Source organism: Ruditapes philippinarum, unplaced genomic scaffold, assembly GCF_026571515.1.
Source record: "Ruditapes philippinarum isolate M1 unplaced genomic scaffold, ASM2657151v2 ctg2657_1_1_1_1, whole genome shotgun sequence".
Classification (NCBI taxonomy): Eukaryota; Metazoa; Mollusca; class Bivalvia; order Venerida; family Veneridae; genus Ruditapes; species Ruditapes philippinarum.
In genome coordinates, this window is record NW_026853342.1 from 317,568 (window position 1) to 340,847 (window position 23,280).

Consider the following 23,280-nt stretch of genomic DNA (forward strand, 5'->3'; position numbering starts at 1 on the left):
TTTTCAATGACGAAACTACTTTTTTAAGATTTTCCCCATGTGGTACCTAAATTTTATTTTTACTGACAATTCTGACAATGTCAGGCTGTTAAAAGAAATAGCAAAGCTGAAATAGATAAATAACTTAAATGTCAAAAGTAATAAAGAGAGAAAACTTACTTCTATTCATTCAAATTCCAATCACCAAATTTCGTCTCTAAATTTTTTTGTTTCGTTTTTACAGTCTGAAAAATACATTCCTTCCCAATGCAAAACTGCTCTTGATGACATTTGGGCATATTAAAGTATCCTACGAGCAATAACTGCCGTATGCTTTATGAAAAATTGAAAAGCATTGACAGCCATCACTCATAGAATAAGTAAAACAACCCAGCGTTCCTTAGCAAGCTTCCAAGTTTTCCATTTTCCTAGCTCCTTTTCTGAATGTTTTCACTTCTGTCAACACTTATTTTTTGTCTGTTACAATCCTCAAATAAGTTTTCTTTCTTTTAAAAAGGTGCATGACTAACAAATCCAAATTATATCCCTCTGAATCTTACACAATTATTTTCCTCCCATGAAATACACAACTTTAAAAAATGGCTGCCGCTTACATTTTACAAAGCCAGGTCTAATATAAATTCGCAGTAAGTAACAGAAATATGGATGGATGGTTGGACTTTTTCTCCTACAAGAAGTATTTGTTTTTATTATTAAAACAAGCGATCATTCATATTTTTTTAATAAAATGAATAAATATCCCCGTCATTTAACCTTGATTGGCGGACTTGTTTTTCAGCTCAAGACTTCTTGTTTTTAATGTGAAATTCCGTCTAAATGGGGCTCTCAATGGGGGAAACAAATTTTAATATTAACGTTAAAATTATGGAAATTTCGTTTTAACTTGTTTTTAAGCATAAAATAAAAAGAAAATTTGTCTGTTTGTTGTGTAAGATGTAATTTTATTTCATCTCGTGAACTTTAAAAACAGTATTCTCACTCGTGGCTACGCCACTCGTGAGAATACTGTTTTTAAAGCCCACTCGATGAAATAAAATTTCATCTTACACACAAACAAACAAATATCCTCTATATAATTATTATTAAAAACTTTTCTTTTTCGTTTTCATAACTTTCCAGCTTTAATGCTGGAATAAGACTTTAGATGCCCATCTATAACTCCTGCAGGCTCAATCAAGTATCCAAGGGAGCCAATGAGTATGTCGACATTCCATAAGATATCTTAACAGCTTCTGTCCTCAAGTGAAAGAAGACACTAAAGAACCTAATGCAATATAGTGATTATTGATCAATATTTTCACCAACACTTTACAAATTATATTTGATAAACTTTTTACTATAATTTTTACTATGGCACAGCTCAAAACTGTTCCCTAATTAGAGAAGAAGATGTGTAAGCGGCCAGATAGCTCAATCGGTAGAACCACGGGACGTTATTCTTAGGGTCCCATTCGAGTCCCGGTAAGGCTGCATATTTTTCTCACCCTGTGGGCAAGTTTAATCATGCCCATGTATATGTTTCAAGTATGCACACATTATGTTACAAAATAAATATGGTCTTAATTGATTTTCCAATTAAAACAGCATGTTTGCACTGCTTCGCGTAGAATAAACAGCTCTAGAAATCATTAAAATGCAAAATAACAAAAATCAATAAGAAACTTATTCACTTCTGTAAGATAAAATATTACATATTCCTGCAATAAAATAACTTCCAATAAGAAGTGGCAATTGAAACCATACATCAAACACTTTTTATTCAGATTCCATATTCAGTGCCTTTCATTGTGAAATGATTTAACAACCTTTCATTGTGAAATGATTTAACAACATTTTTCACAAATAAAGTTGTGCATTACAAAAACAATGGTTTTGAATATGTTTTTTGGGTTCTTTTATATAATGGTGGAGTTTGAAGCCATAAAGGATTACAAACCCTTATTATATTGGTTAACATTGTCTAACTTCCGGTCATAATCATAATTTAAACAAGGGCAACATTGTCGCCCGTCACAAAAGTTTTTGTCAGAGATGTGGGCATTATAGATATGCATATTGGCAATATTCGGACATCTGGATATTTTATCATCTCAAGTGACCTTGACCTTGCAAATACATAAATTACATGTGTCACATTGTAGTAATGATAGTTAGCATACGTGTTACAATCCATCAATAAATGATGACTAAATATGTTCCCCATACAAAAACTTTGACCTCTCTATGTGACCTTGAAGCAGGGACCTCAGGATTATGTGCGAAATACTTAGCTTCACAATGGTAGTCATGATAATGACCATTTGTGTTTCAATCCCTCAATAAATGATGACAAAATGGTCCGAATACACATTTTCATATTTTTATCTGAACTTTGACCCCTATATGTGACCTTGACCTTGGCCACAAGCACTGGAATTTTGCACACTCAGCCTAACAATGGTGAACATTTGTGCCATGTTATACTGAAATCCCTCTATACAAGTAGAGGTTTTGCTACGGACAAGCTTTTCCTTTACTTCAATGACCTCTTATGTATGATCTTGACCTTTGACCTAGAGACCTGGCGCATGACACTGCTTTTCATAGTGGTGGACATTTCTCTGAAGTTTCATTAGAATCCCTCCATAGAGATATGCTCTGGATAAAATCTCTATATTGTATCACCTTTAGTGACCTTGACCTTGCATATATTAACCTAAATTACATGTTTCACACCCGTAGTCATGATAATGACCATTTGTGTTTCCATCCCTCAATAAATGATGACTAAATAGTCCAAATACACATTTTTATCTGCATTTTGACCCCTATGTGTGACCTTGAACTTGGCTGCAGGGACCTGGATTTTGCACGCAACACTCTGCCTCACAATGGTGAATATTTGTGCCAAGTCATATTGAATTTTTTCTATGCTTGTAGAGGTTTTGCATTGGACAAGTGTTTTGCAATGACCTGTAAGTGTGACCTTGACCTGGTTCATGTGTGACTGAGTTTCTCATGGTGGTGAACATTCCTATGAAGTTTCATTAAAATTCCTCAAGCCAATTTTTCTCTCTTCAATTTTATTATCCATTATAATAATAAAATTGTTATGTTTGTTGTGTTCTGTATGTTATGTTATGTTAACACTTTTATTTTAACATCAATCTAATGAGAATTTGTAAACAACACCAGTAATAACTTAGTTCCAGGTACAGCAGAAACACAATCACTATCAGTCAATCAATGACAAACAATTAGTCACTCAATTAATGATTAATCAATCAATCAATTAATCAATTAAAATCAATCCAATCAATACATGTGTACATAAATTATAAATAAATGTTAGCTTCACAAGAAATATCACACAAAACAAGAGGGCCATGATGGCCCTGAGGTCGCTCACCTGTATATAGGCCCCCCAACCCCCACCCCCCAACGTTGCAGGGCCAATTTAACCTAACGGCTTTTATTTGCACAAACTCGGTAGACACCCATAAGAAGATGTTTCATGCTAAACATCTAAGCTCTAGCTCATTGGGCTTTTTGAAAGAAGATTTTTTTAAAGTTTTTACTATACACATATAGTTAAAAACAATGACACCCCTGGGGCCGGGCCAGTTTTGACCCCAGGGCTTTTATTTGAACAAACTTTGTAGACGTTTACTAGAAGATGTTTCATGCTTAATATCTAAACTCTAGCTATTTGGGTTTTTTCAAAGAAGATTTTTAAGTTTTTGCTATACACATATAAAGAAAATCAATGACCCCCGGGGCGGGGCCAATTTTGACCCCAGGTCTTTTATTTGAACTAACTTTGTAGACACTCACTAAAAGATGTTTCATGCTTAATATCTTAACTCTAGCTATTTGGGTTTTTTCAAAGAAGATTTTTTTAAGTTTTTGCTATACACATATAAGGAAAATCAATGACCCCCGGGGCGGTGCCAATTTTGACCCCAGGGCTTTTATTTGAACAAACTTGGTAGACACCTATCAGAACATGTTTCATGCTAAATATCTTAGCTTTAACTCTTTTGGTTCTTTAAAAGAAGATTTTTTAAGTTTTTACTATATGCATATAGGGAAAATCAATGACCCCCTGGGGTGGGGCCAATTTTGACCCCAGGGCTTTTATTTGAACAAACTTGGTAGACACCTATTAGAACATGTTTGATGCTCAATATCTTAGCCATAGCTCTTTGAGTTCTTTAAAAGAAGATTTTTTAAGTTTTTACTATATGCATATAGGGAAAATCAATGACCCCCCAGGTCGGGGCCAATTTGACCCCAGGGCTTTTATTTGAACAAACTTGGTAGAAACCCATTAGAACATGTTTCATGCTAAATATCTTAGCTCTAGCTCTTTTGGTTCTTTAAATGAAGATTTTTTAAGTTTTTACTATATGCATATAGAGAAAATCAATGACCCCCAGGGGCGGGGCCAATTTTGACCCCAGGGCTTTTATTTGAACAAACTTGGTAGACACTTATTAGAACATGTTTCATGCTAAAAATCTTAGCTCTAGCTCTTTTGGTTCTTTAAAAGAAGATTTTTTAAGTTTTTACTATATGCATATAGGGAAAATCAATGACCCCCCTGGGGCGGGGCCAATTTTGACCCCAGGGCTTTTATTTGAACAAACTTGGTAGACACCTATTAGAACATGTTTGATGCTAAATATCTTAGCCATAGCTCTTTGAGTTCTTTAAAAGAAGATTTTTTGTAAGTTTTTACTATATGCATATAGGGAAAATCAATGACCCCCCGGGGCGGGGCCAATTTTGACCCCAGGGCTTTCATTTGAACAAACTTGGTAGACACCCATTAGAACATGTTTCATGCTAAATATCTTAGCCATAGCTCTTTGAGTTCTTTAAAATAAGATTTTTTAAGTTTTTACTATGTATGCATATAGGGAAAATCAATGACCCCCCCGGGCGGGGCCAATTTTGACCCCAGGGCTTTTATTTGAACAAACTTGATAGACACCCATTAGAACATGTTTCATGCTAAATATCTTAGCTGTAGCTCTTTTGGTTCTTTAAAAGAAGATTTTTTAAGTTTTTACTATATGTATATAGGGAAAATCAATGACCCCCCGGGGCGGGGCCAATTTTGACCCCAGGGCTTTTATTTGAACAAACTTGGTAGACACTCACTAGAAGATGTTTCATGCCAAATATCTAAGCTCTAGCTCTTATGGTTTTTTAAAAGAAGATATTTAAAGTTTTTTCTTTCGGTTGCCATGGCAACCAGAGTTCTGCATGGAATTAAATTCTTTGAACAATTTTTAAAGGTGACCACCAAAGGAACATTCCTGTGAAGTTTGGATGAAATTGGCTTAGTGGTTTATGAGGAGATGTCATTTAAAGTAAAAGTTTACGGACGGACGGACGCCGGACGGACGCCGGACGAAAAGCGATCACAAAAGCTCACCCTGTCACTTTGTGACAGGTGAGCTAAAAATCCCAAGAAATTTCTCAATCAGAAAGTAGAGTTTAACCGAACCACGTACATTGAACACTATAATAAACTGTTTATTTTTTATAAATTGAGTCACTGGGACCTGTATCAGTACAATTTATTCAGTAAAACATACTACAGTTTGTAATTAAACCACCCTAAAGCAGTAATTGTGAATATATTAGAATGGTGGTATATGAAACTACCTAACTTTACCACTCCTCTGTTTTTACAATCATTGATACAGTTAGTAATCTTGAGTAATTATGTATTGTAACATCATTATATTTCACCTGCAAAATGCCCCCCTCTTCCCTCCCTGGTCTATTTTCTTTCGAAACCATACATGGCTTGTTTTTCTACCTTCCATTTTCTCATTTGTTATCACTATATGTATCATATTTTCTGCTAATATAATTGTCTACAAATTTGTGCCATGTTGACAAGTTCTATTGTATCATTGTAATAATTTATATGTGTTGTGTAACAAGAAAAGTCATGCTAACATTACCAAATAAAATATTTAGAATCTTGAATCTTATCATTTGTAGCCTCAAGGAATTTTTTTACTTCTTTTATAGCCGATATTTGGTTATATTCCCAATTGAAAAATAGTATACTATTTTCCCAATCCACAGGAAAAAATTCCCAATTGAAAGTTACAAAATACAGTAATAGAGTACAGTAATGTTCTGGAAATGTGGACTAAGAGAGTAGATATAATTTTATGCTCCCTAGAGAAACTCCCTCATAGCATTCTAACTCAATTTGACTTGACATCTTCATCCTACAGTTAAAATTTGTTTGGACATGCTGTCCGCATGAAATCATTAATCATTTTGTAAGTGGAGGATGCAGGTAATTAACAACTCTCTCTCTCAGATATCTATACCAATCATATTGTACCTTGTAGTGACCTTGACACTTTTCTTACCTTTAATGACCTCTTCAAACTAGCTTAATACAGAGTTTATCTCAGCAGGGATGGCAAAATCTGATTTTGACTAACTTGTCTGTATTTCTCTGAAGCATTTCTTAACATGTTTGTATATTAACATCTATATAGTAAAATTCTTGAAAATTTCCACTTGTCTGTACAGGCTAGGGGACAACTTGGGCTATACGGACAATTGATTTTGCCTCCCCTGTCATCTACTTTCCAACTTTACATTTCTTCAGTACAAATTATAATAAACTATCAAGATCCTGCTTTTATCTTGTAAGCCACCTATCAAATTTTCTCTGCAATCTACTTATGGTATTTTTTCCTCTATTATATTCTGGTAAGGTTTCAAGTCACACAGACAGTGTTGCAGGTCAAGTGGCGGCTTTCGCAATACAATAATGTTCATAATTCAATGTCCCAACGGATATTTCTACTCTCAGACTACCAGATATCGGATATCAGAGTTTCTGGATACAAAAAAAGACACAATAACTTTATGTAATACAATCACAGAATCAGATAAAACTTGTAAGACAATGCCTATCACCAAGATATATCTATCACACATGCCCAGTGGACATAAAATCTGCAGACAAAATTGTACAACATTGTACCTTATCTATTGAACAGATCAGGCTTTCCTCTGTTATAATTGCTAGGATAAATTGATTACTGCGTGGCTCTTTTTTTTTTTTTGGTGGGAAAAATAACTCGCTGAAACAGCTAAACCGACAAAATGGGCATTGATTCTGCATGAAATATAAGACCATGAATTGATTCTTTTAATTTCTAAAGCACTTTCAACGGGATATTCGTATACAATGGCTCGTTGCATTAGAAAATCATGTTTGTTTATTTGTTTTTTTGATTGGCTCTGTGTTTGTAAATGTATGGCAATGATGAATGAAAATCTCACGTAGTCTTATAGAAAACATATAATATTCTTCCCGATATATTTTGGACAACGATAAAAACAAAGTGGTGGCATGGCGGAGTGGTCAACGCTTCAGACTAGTAATCTACTGATCACTACCTGCATGGGTTCAAGGTTTTAGTTCCATCAAGACTGTGAAGGTCATATGGTGACCTTCAAGCTCTACTGGAAGAGGAAGATCTCAGGTGACCTTTTGTGCATTTTTTCAGGCACCTGAGCAGAAACACCAACATCAGAAGTAAAGATCAGCACTCACCTAGTGTAGCCATGTGCTCCCCTTCCATGAGGTCTTCATTGAAACTAAAATCTTCACCCTGGCTTGACTCCATACTCTGTGTATCATTTACCTGTCTACCAGAACTGTCAAATAAAATCAAAATAATAATGATACCGAGTCTTGCCATTTTTACTTTTTACCTTTTTCCATTAAAAATTTAATATCAATTTGTCTTTATATCATTACATGTATTTACAATTTTTTTTTGCAAATCTTTGCAACCTGCAGAAATTTTTTGTTTGTTTTTTTACTAACATTTTAAACATTTACAATACCAATTTCAGTACTCAAGTATTTGGTCATTCTTCCAATTGAGTACAGAAACAGTTACTCAGAAAATTTCTAAGGACTTTTAAATTAAATGTATAAACATTTTTTCATCTATCTTGGAAATACAAAATTTCTATTTCACTTAGTTTTATCATTTACAACAAAAATTAAAGAAAAGATACATCTCTCTACTGAGTAGTCAGTACTGTAGTATAAATTTTGTTAACAGGTATTCGAATGTTCGATCCAGTAATTGACAAACCAGTTACTTGTTGCCAGAGGAAAGTCATTGCTAGCATGCATGTTTAACAGGATGCTTTATTAATACACTGGCAGTAATGTTGTGGTGTGGACTATAAGAAGAAAGAAGACACAATTACTACAAGGATACTTATCAACATGTTGGAAGATTTACCTAGATTTTGAAGGGGTCGTATCTTGAAGTCGTGATAAATGATTGACAGCATTATCCTGGGCTCTTGCAGGGAAGGTGTGGTTATCTGACTGCCTATTAGCACTGTGGGCGGAGTTCTGTTGTGGACGTGGCAAAGGTGGACTCCCTACCTGCCTGTCTGACTGGGGTAAACCTTGCTGAGCTCTGGAAACTGGAGGGGAGTGGATGTTTGTCGGTCTACTAGCCGAGGCAGCATTCGTCTGAGATCTCACAACCTGAGGGGCGGGGCCAGTTGTGTATTGAGCTAGATGGGCGGAATTTTCCTGCAGCCTTGACAACTGTGCATTGTTGTCCTGGATCTCACGTTGCAGACTTGAGTTGACCTGACGCAGTGATTCTACCTGTCTGAGTAGATCATCATATGAGGACATGTCTTACAGTTACCATGGAAACCACTGTAATCGCATCCTAGAAAATAAAATTATATATCATTAATATAATGCTAAAAAATACAAAACAATACATCTGACCCTAATCTGAGATAGGATACAGTGCCAAGAAACAAATATAAATATTTTATTTGACGTTTGACCTCTTGTGACCTTGACCTTCATTTTGCATTCTTATCCTAATTCTGTACATCATCAACTTCATCTAGATATCATATTGCAGCATGTTACACTTAACGAAAATGATAAACTGGAAATTTGGACTGTGGGTGGACAGAAAAGTGAAAATCTATAAACCACCACCTTTTTTGTGAGGACTATAAAATTTTCATTGCAGAAATATTCGTGATTCACTGGAAAAAATAGAATTTGAACTGTGATACAATGAATATACTCCATAATGCGGTACACATTTGTTTAAAGTTTACCTAAATTGCATTAAAAATTAGATGTATCATTCCTTACGTAATGCACTAAGATAAAAAAAAAGTTCCATTCAACTAACGAAATTTTAAATTGCATTTTGTCACCTTAGTGCAGTTACGAGTTAAGTCCTTCTAAAATCAATAGAAGTTAAACCAGTTATTGCACTAAGGTGAACAAACTTCACCAGAATAATAATAGAAAATAAACCTTTAAGCAAATTGGAGAACAATCAAATAAAATTAAACATCAAATTTACACAAGAACTGAGCATAACTTTTTACCTGTTCACTAATAAAAGGCATACATATTTATAAGTTATAACTGCACCAATCTTTGCTACAAATTTTAAAATCCAAAAACCAATTAAATTCCAATAAACACTATATTACCAAGTACAATCGTTCACAAATGTATTGTAATGAAAATGTAAAAGCACACAGAGGCTGGTAAAAATGGAACAAACAATTGAACAAAAGCGAACTATTCTGTGATCAATGGCAGAGTTACAGATCAATCAAAGTTATTTGGACGTGTTTAACTTTAATAATTCATGATTCTGTGGACACTCACAAAGAAATATGAACAATAGAACTGTATCAATTAATAATAAGTATAACAAGTGAGTGAATAATAGATTTTAACAATGTGTTAAAATGTAGACAATAAATTGTTAACCGTTTAGCATGCTTTCAATCTTAGGGACGTGTCAGGCTTTGAATTTGTCAATAAGTAAATATAGTTGTTAATAGTTTAAATGTGGCCTATTTTAGTATTAAAGTAAATAACCATTAACTAAATATTAAACAAGCTAAACCTTGGAAAAGATTGTTAGCCTGCTTGCAACTTGCCCAATTATCTATATTACCAAACTATCTGTCCACTTATAAATGGGCCAGTTATTTTTCACATGAACACTTTTAAAAACAACACTGCATCCAAAAATGTGGAAATTTGTGCTGTGTTATAACGAGCTGTCAGTAGTCAAAATTTATATTTCTATCTCTAGTAAAACCTTTTATTGGAAATTAAAGCGAGATGAGTCACCCTTATATAGATCTCCTTCACACTGTTCCAGGAATGATCCAATATCTAACAGTATCTCCAACACAGTGACATTTTATTACATAGTTATTCCATTCACTTCAACACTGGGAGCATGATAAAAATGCCACAGTAAAAGTTATATGGTCCTCAAAATATGAGCCGGGTCACGACAAAACCAACATAATGGGTTTGCGAAAAGCATGGATCCAGACCAGCCTGCGCATCAGTGCAGTCTGATCAGGATCCATGTCATTCGCTTACCAACTCTATAACAAGTAGAGCAACTGATAGAGGACAGTATGGATCCTGATCAGACTGTGCGGATGCGCAGGCTGGTCTGGTTCCATGCCGGTCGCAAACCCACTATGTTGGTTTTGTCGTGTCGCGACTCATATGTCAACTATGATGTCAGAGCTTATATTTCCCTAAATTTCTATGATAGCTAAGCCTTACTCCATTCAAGTCTGAAGGGAGCTGCTTTTTTGTTGTTGTTGTTTTAACATATGGGACTGTCCAGGTTTAATGACGAAGGAATATCTGAGGTATACTGGGTGACACAAGTAATGGTGTCGGACTGTCCATGCAAGGACAAGTATAGCCTGAATAATCGTGTCTAGGCACAATTAATATTAAGCATTACGCTGGAACTACAAGTAAATAGACACTGAAAATGGTGTCCAGCCAGGAAATATTGTGTGTTAAATTAACCCTTTATTTGCTACAGCTTTTATTATTTCATTACTGGTACATGTACATGTATAAATGTTGGAACTTGGATGCTTATAATTTTTTACTTTATGTATACAGAAACACTTAATATAACAATGTACAGAAGTAATTTTTTTACTTTTTTCAACTTCAATGCAAAATATTTAAGATGAAACAGTAAATAGAAAGTCAATTAATTAATCATACAGTCATCACATCTCAAAGATGGGTACTACCAGTCCTGTAGGTAAATACACAGCATCTGACTAATATGCATGGGCCGGCACAAAACTTGCTCATTGTGAAATTATTACAAACCACTTGATATAAAATAAATAATAAAAGACCAGTAACTGATAAATATACAATTTAACACACAAATTCTATGCATTACAGTTGGCTAATATCAAAAAATAATTATAGATGACCAGTTAATATTTATAATTACAAGTCAATACAGTAATAATAATTAATACAATTTAACACACAAATACATTACAGTTGGCTAATGGGGTAAATCCTAATTGTTTTTTCTTCTACCTTTTTTAGTATTTTTTACCTCAAGATTACATTTCTGATTTCAAATTTGATTTTCCCTTATCTTTCAAGCAATTTGACAAGCAATACATATGTATGACATATACTGAACATTGTAAAAGTTTCTTCTCTATAAAAAACACACGCATACACACATGTACATATAGAGACAGTGGGAGACAAACATATAATTATTGGAAACCACTTGATGACAGTGCCCTGTAATGACAGAGTAAAAACATTGGAGCTAACACTCCAAGAAGCATTAAGGTAATGTCAACAGTGACTCACTGTACCTTCTTATTGATCTAAATTGCCACGGACTCAAAACTCTAATTACTATTAAACAGAAAAATCAATTCTCTAACTTAACATTCTCTCTCTCTTCTCTCAGCAATGATTTTTTCAGTTTTCAAGCTAAGCATTGGTTATTTTACCAATATATCCAAGTTCAAGGGAAGCAACTTTTCTTTGCTTATGATAACAATCAATGATTTCCCCCCTATATTTTACAGCCAAATAATTTAAGGCTGCTTCCCTTAGCACAAGAAAGCTATACATTATCCCCAAAAAATACTATATTTTCCCCTGAAACGCCCTGTGCACATTCTTGATTCTTCACCAGAACACTGATTTAACAGCACCAGCTAGAAGACAGAAAGCTGTCGATAAAGATAGCCTCTGTTATGGACCATGCATGTTTAATTGAAATGAAATTGAAAATTTTATAAAAAGGATGTCGTTGAAGTCCATTCTCAGTTGTTGGGATTTGATTTCAGGTTTTAAAAGTCAGCTGAGCTTCAGAAAACAAAAGAAAGACTGAATTTGAGACGGATCAATTACAATACAATGCTTACAGGTAAAGGATTATTTACATGACTTCTGGTGTGGCTTTAATTACACATGTGCTACTTTGCTAAGTGATGTAGACGATGTCTTACACTGTGGAGGCATCCTCACTGCAGTGATTCAGCTTAATAGGCTCATCATCATTATGTAACCAAAGTTGTCCCTACATTCTTAAATAGTTAATACTGACTAACAAGGGTGCCATAGTCACAAAATACAGGGCTGCCAACAGCAAATTGCAAAATCAGCGGAAAATACGCCGGGGGTCAAGGGGGCTGCGCAAGCCCCCTTTGCGGGTCCAGGACAGAGCCCTGGTGGGGGACCAGAAGGCGAAACCCCCTTGAATCTCCTGGATTCTGATGATTTGGTATGCCATTAAATCAATTTCCTGGACTCTAAATTTGACAAATATCCGACATTTTGACAACAGACAAGAGCGACAATGTAAACTGTAATTTGATTAGTTACTCTAAAATAGAATGCCGGAAAAGACTCGATATGACCAATGAGAAAAGCGCTTACAGACGTACCATAGGCGGCTAGCGTAACGATAAAAGCCGAAGCGTGCCGGTTTTTGGGTACTGTATAAAATATGATGAATGAATTTATTGTCTTTGTCGAATTTACATCGATCTCGAAAATGACCTAGGAGCTCACAAAATCCGCGGAATTCCGCGGATCCGCGGAAAATCGGCAGCCCTGAAAATACGCCCGTTTACGAAAGCTTTAGATGGAGATGGGGGCATTATGGATAAGTGTTATCTAGCAAGCAAGTTTTTATTCTTGGCACTGTGTTGTTAAATGAACCTTAAAACAAATCAGTAGGGAAGATATGCACAGGATGTGTGACCTTGACCTTGGTCGCAGGGACCTGAATTTTATGCACGGCACTCAGCCTCACAATGATGAACATTTGTGCCAAATTATATTGAAATCCCTCTATGCATGTAGAAGTTTTGCTCCAGACAAGCGTTTTTCTATGAGCTCTAACTGTGACCTTCACCTTTGACCTAGAGACTTGGTTCATGTGCTGCAGGGCACTACGTCTCAGTGCTGGGTGAACAATTCTATAAAAGTAACATTAAATTCCTCCATGCATGTAGAAAATATGCTCCGGACAACATCTGGATATTTAATCATCTCCAGTGACCTTGACCTTGCAAATATTAACCTAAATTAAATGTGTCACACCTGTAGTCATGATAGTTACCATTTGTGCTACAATCCATCAATAAATGATGACTAAATGGTCCCTATACACATCTTCAAATTTTTATCTGAACTTTGACCTCTATGTGTAACATTGACTTTTGGTCGCAGGGATCTGAATTTTGCGTGCGACACTCAGCCTCACAATGGTGAACATTTGTGCCAAGTTATATTGAAATCCCCCTATGAATGTAGAAGTTTTGCTCCGGACAAGCGTTTTTTCAATGAGCTCTAAGTGTGACCTTGACCTTTGACCTGGAGACCTGGATCATGCATGGAGCAATACATATCATGGTGGTGAACATTTCCATAAAGTATTATAAAAATTCTTCCATACAAGTAGGAGATATTGCTCGAGACAAAATCTGGATATTTCACCATCTTTAGTGACCTTGACCTTGCATATATTGACCTAAAGTACATGTGTCACAGCCGTAGTCATGATAATGACCATTTGTGTTACAATCCCTCAATAAATGATGATTAAATCGTCCCTATACACATCTTCATATTTTTATCTAAACTTTGACCTCTATGTGTGACCTTGACCTTGGCCGCAAGGACCTGAATCTTGCGCGCGACACTCCGCCTCACAATGTGAACATTTGTGCCAAGTAATATTGAAATCCCTCTATACATGTGGAAGTTTTGCTCCGGACAAGCATTTTTCAATGAGCTCCAAGTGTGACCTTGACTTTTGACCTAGAGACCTGGTTCATGTGCGCGACACTGCTCCTCATAGTGGTGAACATTTCTATGAAGTTTCATGAAAATCCCTCCATACATGTAGGAGGGCTGAACTGATATTTACTTGAAATTAAAATATAATTAAATTTCTATGAGAAAGTATTTACATTTGATAAGGTAATTACTGTATGATCTTTATGAACAAATACCAAGTCTACAGAACACCATAGTTATCACAGTTAAGAATCTTGACCAATGAATGAAACATGTGTAAATAAATGTTACATTCTTTAGAACATACTCAAGTCCAAGAAAGAGGATTATTTTATGCCCTTTGATTAAATTCTATTTTTAGAATTGAAAGTGAAAGTAGATCAAGGGGAGTAATTGTGTAAGTCATTTATGAACAAAGTAATAACTTTGTTGTCGCCCTTTGATTAAAGTCTATTTACAAAATCTGGATATTTCATTATCTTTAGTGACCTTGACCTTGTATATATTGACCTAAATTATATGTATCACAGCCATAGTCTTGATAATGACCATTTGTGTTACAATCCCTCAATAAATGATGACTAAATGGTCCATATACACATCTTCATATTTTTATCTGAACTTTGACCTCTATGTGTGACCTTGACCGCAAGGACCTGAATCTTGCACGCGACACTCCGCCTCACAATGGTGAACATTTGTGCCAAGTAATATTGAAATCCCTCTATACATGTGGAAGTTTTGCTCCGGACAAGCATTTTTCAATGAGCTCCAAGTGTGACCTTGACTTTTGACCTAGAGACCTGGTTCATGTGCGCGACACTGCTCCTCATAGTGGTGAACATTTCTATGAAGTTTCATTAAAATCCCTCCATACATGTAGGAGATATGCTCCGGACAAAATTGGACGCCGCCCGCCCGCCCGCCAGGGGCGTTCCCATAATACGTCCCGTTTTTCAAACGGGCGTATAAAAATTGGCAATCTTATTTTCTGTATTAATCTGATTGTTTTAGTCTTAACTGTTTTTCAATAAAACAGAATTTAATTCTGGAAAGTGAAAATTCTAAAATAACTTGTCAGAACACTAGTTCAGGTACTTTTCCCCCAAATTTCGAGGAAAAGACTCATGTTATTGTTATGCATTGATTTGTGGTTCTTGGACCATCTTATACTATTGTAATTAATTACATTCAATGTAAGATCAGAGCAACAGATAAGCTTTAAAAGTGAATTGGGTATTACTCCATCATTTCCTTTGGAATTGGGTATTGACTCCATTTAATTGGGTATTCCAAAACTCGATACCCTATGATTTCAAGATCAATTGGGTATTTAATTATGAAGATATGAATTTTATGGTTTCAATATCAATAAAATTTAAACTGTTTTAAAAAGAAAATAGGATTAACAATTCACTAGAACTTTTCACAATTGCTTTATTTTTTATATAAAATGCTCTAGATGTTATATTTCATAATATTTTTAACAAGTTCCTTTTCTAACTAATTTTTGATTTACGACTGTTTTGTTTCAAATCATTTTCCCTTTTGTACGACGCCATAATTGCTTTCAAAGCGTCTATTGATACAGCTGGGACCTACTTATTGACGGTCTCCGCAAAATTAATGGTCTCTGCCAGTCTGTAAAGACCTGAGTAGACAAATCGATGGTCTCATGCTTTATTGATATGGCTTATCGGTCTTTTGAGGCCGGGGACCGTCGAAGACCGGAGACCGTTGATTAGTTAGCATTGATTCGGGAATATTCGGATAGCATGCATATCAATATAATTTGTCCAAAACTACAAGCGTACGACAGATTTTGCGGTGATGAAAATGACAATACGCACGGGTTTTAAAGAAAATTGCGTATTTAATTTTTTTTAATTGGGTTTTGATACGCATTATTAAAAAATCAATTGGGTATTTGATCAAATTAATTGCGCAAATACGCACCTTATCTGTTGCTCTGTTAATATATGCATTTTCAACTTTTCATATAATTTCGAAAAGTGCCATACAGTTAGACAATACAGTGTGCCCTGGCTGGCCGTACTTGACTCACATAAGGCTAGAGCTTGTGGCTAGCCGTACAGCAAGCCACATCCTAATAATAATCGTTGAGGTGTCCTGAGTAAAAACTGTGGTACATAAAATACGAATGACACTTTAAAACCAGTAAAAAAATGAATGATTCTTTAACATACTTCGGAAAAGAAATTGTTCCGTTTTAAAGATGTCATACAGTATTTCATGCATCACTTCCGGATCAGTTTTCACTCGGAATACTCGACCATTATAATCAATCCCAAAAGTTGCGATAGTTTGTTTTCTGAATATCCCGCCTATTATCATTGAGTTACATTGAAAATGGCAGTGCCCGACTACAACTGACACTGAAAATTGATAACAGATTGGTATAGAATTCTTTATATTCTTTAACATATACATGTGTAGTTTGTAGCTGGTCAAGCCAAAGCCAGGGCTTCACGGTCCCAACCTTTTACTTCCCAATTTAAGAGTCACTCACCCCTAGAAAAATTCTTCAAGGCCTGAATAGCAAGACTAGCCACTTCCTAATTAATGAATGATTAGATATCATAAAATATTCTGATAACTCGTGTTATATCGTACTATGGTGTATTATCAAAATAGGATAGGGCATTTATTTGCCCAGAAGTAAACCTATCACAAAGTTTACGAATTCACAATTTCTGTACCCCACCCGGTTTAGCGTACAAAGGCTACCGACTTTACCTTTAATTTCGGACTTAAAATCATATGTTGAACATTTACATTTCTCTCAAATTATGATAGAATATCAACCTTTTATTCTGTAAGAATATAACTGTTTCCAAGTCTTTGATTTTCAAATGCTTACATATTATTTCCGTCACATCAGTAAACTTTTGTTTGTGATGTCCGCCATTTGCATAAGGTGACGTAATTGCAAATTCTCGATTCCCATTGGTTAGAATTTATGTGCATTATAAAAAACGAAAAGCAGTTTCATACATATATGCGAAAGGAATAGTATAAAACGGAAAATCATTTGCTTTAAGTATGTCTTATAAAATTACCAAAGTAGAAAATATTATTGACTAATGTAACCATTCTTGATATCTGCAAACAGGGTCTTTCAAATAGAAAGACCCTGCTGCAAAAATAATAACTATGCTCCCTTCGCAGCTCACTGAATACTCTCACGTTAATTCAGACAGTGAGCGATCATAGTGGAACATTCGACCGATGCGCAGGAGAGTAGTTTTCGGTCCGCGCCCCCTTCATTTTAACGTATTAATTGTCGACTTTTCGCTTGGCGGGGTCGCGGGGCGAAACAACGAATGGCACAAATCATTTAAAACTTAGTTACTAATATAAAATATGAGCTTGACATAATAGTAGTTTAAACCTGAAATTAATGATCATCGTAAATCAGTGTGAAGTAAACTAAACGATCGTGTATCATGTATCGTATGCCCATGTTATTTTACTATATAATCACTCCCCATAAATTGTAAGATGTTCTTGACAGATATTTTTAGATTTTGATTTAAACATATTTTATTGCCAAAAATAAAACATATACATACATGTAGACAGTTAATTTATTACAATACAATGACATGACATATTTGGCAAAAGGGTTGACCCACAAGTTCTCTCAACATTAGCATAAAAAAATCAAAATCAAAAGTTATATCCTGGTTGTACAATCTACTGCGGGAGTGTAAATCTTATATATAAGACCCACCATCATATAATACAAGAAAAAATCTAGGATGAAATAGTTATTTTCTGTAGAAGGTACCGTTTTTTGATGAAAATAACAATTATCCAAAAGAAATTTTAACCATACATCAAAAAGATAGTTCTGTAAATAACCTCATATGAGTAGCAGCCATCTTTGTTTCTAAGTACTTCAATATCAGGAATGAATTTCAAGCAATGAATAAAAAGTTAAAAACATATGTAAATGGTCCATTACTGCTTATGATACTAAAGTCCTATTCAATATTTATCAGTTATCACACAGTAAAAGGGTAACAATTTGATAAACATTTGCACACACATTCAAAATATCATGCTGGGTGCAAATTGTTAGTCATACTACTGGATTTATATGTAAAAAATTCTGGAAACAAAGTGATCCCTCGTAAGCATTGATCACAACAAAATTACATAAGAATTGCAGACTCGGTTTGATTGAGTCTGTACATGAGAGATAATGAATAATTGCAACATCCCTCACGCCCCCCTAGCACCGGCTTGAGCGGTACTCAATTCTCAACACTTAATAGTGTTGGCATCAATGATCCCGAAGGACCAGAAAATATAACAACACTGAAACACATTTATGTGAATAGGATTATTAAAACTTCGAATTTTCTTATTTTGTATGAAATTAATGTGAAAAACACTTGCATACAATAGAATTTTTTTTATGTAAGAATAATTTGTAATATCTGGACATTCCTGGTACAAAGTACCTCCCGGTATGAAGTACCTTGAGGATATTTGTCTGAGAACACTTCTAAGTCTTCTCGAATAATGCCATTATGATAGGAAGTGTGTATATCTTGGTCAGATGGAATCTGCATAATATGATGAACAATATTTCAAATCTTGTTTTCATGAATATTGCTGTGAGCACTCTTAAATTACAAAATAAATACAATTGACTCAAAGAAATATGTCATGCCTTAAATGATTAATCCTAACGTAATAGAATTAGACTTATGTTTCAAACATTTTCTAGATACATTGTTCTTCATTTGTAGATAAACAGTTCCTTTCGATTCGACAAAATATTGAATTTGAACTAATTTACCTGATAATTTCATTCAATATACGGATTTTTTATGAAAAAATTGTTCACGATACGGACGATGGTGTAGTATGGTTGCATGTATTATTTAACATTATCATCTTTCTTGATGTGCCTAATTGATCTATCTTTTGAGCTAACAAAACAATATCTTGTACACTATCATTCTGCGAGAATGTTTTTGTTGTTGTTGTTTTTTAATTTCTCTTGTGTCAAAATAAACCGTTGTCCTAATTTCTCTTACTTCTGTTTTAAGTCAAACAAGCCATTGTTCTTCTGTCTATCAATTAACAACTAAAAACAATTTGAACATTAAATGATTATTTATTTTTATTCTTGTACATGTACAATCTTATTAACTTATGAACTGGATTCCTTGTAGAATGTCGTTACATGTCCGCCACATGCATGTGCTGCCTTAGGATCCAGTTGATCTTTGGTTGTAGAAGTCACAGCAGAAGTACTTAAAGCACCCAGTAAGCGCAACTGCAATAAATTAGAAAAAAAAGCAGAATAAGCTCAAAACGCAACACTTTTGGTTATGGGTGAAATTTGTTCAAAAGTATACTACAACGAAAGGAATAAAATAATCATTTTGTTATCGGCTATTTAGCATACTTTTGCTCTAAATTATATTTTAATTGTTATTATTATCATAGTACATGTAGTATTAGCATTAGTAGTAGTAGCAGTAGCAGGAGTAGTAGTAGTATTGTAGTATGCGCAGGCTGGTCTGGATCCATGCTGGTCGCAAACGCTTTATGTTGGTTTTGTCGTGACGCGGCTCAAATAAAGCTTACCTCTACTGCACGTATACCAGCGTCTGTGTGGACAGCCGACTTTTCACTGTCACTTAATGCAAATACGTAACATTCCTTTGCGCTAACTACAACCATCATTTGCTGAAAATATATTTTAAGTTTACTTATTTTTATATATCATTGAACTATATGATAATTTATATGATTTAAAATGAATTCTAGGGATGGGATTAATCATGTATTAGTGTCCATGCAATCTATATGTGTCGCCAAAAAGCATATTTGATTAAGATATAAAAATGTATAGCTATCATTTCATTAACTTTATCATGTAGTAACATAGTAACGTTATTTGTTGAGTAGAAAAACCATCACTTACAGAGTGAGGTTCGTAGATAAACTTGAAAGATTCCCTCGCTGGGGAGGCTCCCTCGTCGTGTTGGTGTGATGACGTGTGTGATTGTGGTTATTTTGACATGGTGAGGACTTGTGTGTTGTTGTGCATACACTGAAACAAACCATGTTTTATTGTACATATTAAACAGAATTATTGGTACAATTTTTTTTTTTCATCTGTTGCTTTTTTTTGCAAATCAGTACAGTTTATAAAGATTTTATTCATTTTAGTATTTTGTATGGAACCCAAAATACTACTTTGTTTACATTTTGGCTTTATCCATGATAAATCATCTTACATTTAAGTGCTACTTTTTGTTCAGGTAACAAGCATCTAACATGCTCTAAAAACCATTATTTAAACGTTATGAAACTCATATTTGCCCTTTCTGAACAAGTAAATATTATTTGTTTCTGAGGCATAATGTGCCTTTACTTTGTGTAAGAAATAAAGCATATTATGATTTCAGATTACCTAAATAAATACTATATTAATTTTATAAATGATAAAGCGGAAAACATAAATACTTACCATAACATATGAAACACAGACAAAACAGGCTAGTAGAACCCCTGAGCATGATGTTAGCTTCTCTTTGGTCGCCGGCTGAGTAAAGCAATGATACTCGTCTCAAAGAGTGCTTCGTATTTATAGTTGTCACATTTTATATTTAGTAACATATCATCACAATTTCAGTACAGTTCTAAATACAGATATAAGTAGACATGTCACATTTTTAATGGATCCATATGTTCACATCGCAGACGTAATACAAACGATCTTAATTAACCTATTGTACACCAAATTAAACTTCTAATCTTAACCTTATTGTTGCACTTTTTCCTATTTAAAAAATTCACTTATAAAGGAAGAAAACTTTTACTGAGCAGAAATATTTAGACGGAAAACCAACATTTCACTATTAATTTTATTATCTCGTTGCGTACGTTTTAATTAAATACATTATGCCTTAGAAACGAATATTTTACCTTCTTTAGAAAGAGGGATATCAAATTTTATCATCTTTATTTTCACCTGCACTGAGTATGAAAATAATTTGAAAATGTAAACACAGTAGCATTTTGACTTCCATACCAAATACTTAATCAAAATCTTTACTGATTGGTTAATAAAGACAGAAGCAAAAAAAAAAAAAAATGGTTCTGGGCAATGAGAAGCATTTTAGACACCAAAAAACTATAAAGGTGAGAAATAGCATTAATTCCTTTATGAGGCTTAATGGGTTTTAAGATTTTAACAACAAAGCTAGACATAAATATAGTATATAAAGCTGCATGCCTCCAACCACAATATTTGAGGAAAATCTTGAGTAATGTTTGTGCTATTTGCGCCAAAAAATCTCCGTTGCGCTATTTAGTCATACCGGCTCAAATGTTTAAGGAGCAGCACGATTTCGGTACACGGTTTATTCGGTCATATAATAGTACATGGTGATATTGTACCTGTAATGTTTACTATTACTATTTATCGGAACAAGATAATAGTTATAGTAAAACGCTTATTTCAGAAAAAACAATACGGTAAACGATTTATACAATATAAAAGATTTAAAACGGAATGAAACACCGCGTAACGCTAAGTAACGTAAAATGATTATTTTCCGATTTTTTTCACTTCGATGTTAATTTTTCGTTTAATTTCAGTCGTATTTTGAAACGGAGCATGCGCAAAACAATTTTTGTAGACTGCTCCTAATGATTTTACGCTTTAAATGACAATCGTTCACTACAATCAGATACGCAAAAATGGATGCCGCCAGCAACCAGTCTGAACACTGTGGAGAGGTCTGATGACCTCTCCAATAATTAACAGCATGCGATTTCTAACCTTTTCGTCTTGAATTTGCCAATGTATCACTATCATGTCACAAAAAAATTTTTAGCAAAATGCTTTTTAAAAACCAACTTTAAATCCACAATAGTACTTTTCCCAAAAAATTCCCCCGGGCCATTCGAACTGGGGTTTATTTTTAGTGTGGGGCTCCTTAAAATGTGAAATATATGACTTGTTAAACCAAATATCTTACAAAGCACAAAAAAATGTTTAGTAACTGGTTAATAGGTTAAAATGAAGACACCCACCCCAACAACAGCACATAATAAAACATATATGTAAATTGGAATTTTTAAATTTCAAATTTTTTCTTAAAAAATGCTATATTTGATATTTTAATGTAAAAATCACTTGCATAAAAACTAATTTTATGAAAAAAATTTGTAATATCGGCATCGGGTAAAAGTGCCCCCGGTAAAAGTATTTGGGAATTTTTTTGTCGAAACACTTCTAAGTCTTCTAATAATCCATCATTAAAAAGTATGATTTTGGGTCTGACAATTTTCTTTTTTCCCTCACATAGAGAGCAATAAATTTAATAAATTTTGCTTAATTACAAATCACAAAATAAATGAAATTAAACTCAAAAAAATATTTTGAAAAAAATTGCTTAAATGATAATCCTAAAAAATAAAATTGGGACTTATATTTCAAAACATTTTTGATACTTGTACTTTTTTGTAGAAATAACATTTTTTCGATCGACAAAATTTTAAATTTTGAAAAATTTTACCGAAATTTTTTCAAATACGTTTTTTATAAAAAATTTTGTTCAGATACGGCGATGTAAGTAGGGTTTGAGATTTTAAATTATATTTTTTTTTTAATCGCCTAATGATCTATCTTTTTAGCAACAAAAAAATTCTGTACACTAATTCTGTGATTAATTTTGTTGATTGTTGTTTTTAATTCTCTTGTGTCAAAAAACCGTTGTCCTAATTTCATCTTTACTCTGTTTAAAGTCAAAAAGCATTGATTTTTGTCTATTCAATTAAAAACTAAAAACAATTTGAACATTAAATATTATTTATTTTTTTCTTGTACATGTACAATCTTATTAATTTATGAACTGGGATTCCTTGTTAGAATGTCGTTAGAGTCCGCCCACACGCATGTGCTTGCCTTAGGATTCCAGTTGATCTTTGGTTGTAGAAGTCACGCAGAAGTACTTTAAAGCACCATAAGCGCAGCTGCAATAATTTAGAAAAAAGAATAAGCTCAAAAACACTTTTGGTATTGGGAGAAATTTGAAAGTATATTTACCAAC

The 23,280-nt window shown here is 34.1% G+C and overlaps 1 protein-coding gene across 1 annotated transcript in view; it reads right to left on the reverse strand.

Moving 5' to 3' along the window:
* Positions 1–17,108, reverse strand: part of LOC132736568 (adenomatous polyposis coli protein-like) — a 58,632-nt gene extending 41,524 nt beyond the window's left edge. Inside the window, 3 exon segments of the mRNA XM_060723719.1 lie at positions 7,586–7,689; positions 8,292–8,738; positions 17,000–17,108. Of these exon segments, the coding sequence (XP_060579702.1) occupies positions 7,586–7,689; positions 8,292–8,701 (514 nt within the window). The 5' untranslated portion in view covers positions 8,702–8,738; positions 17,000–17,108.
* Between the last annotated feature and the right edge of the window lie 6,172 nt (positions 17,109–23,280).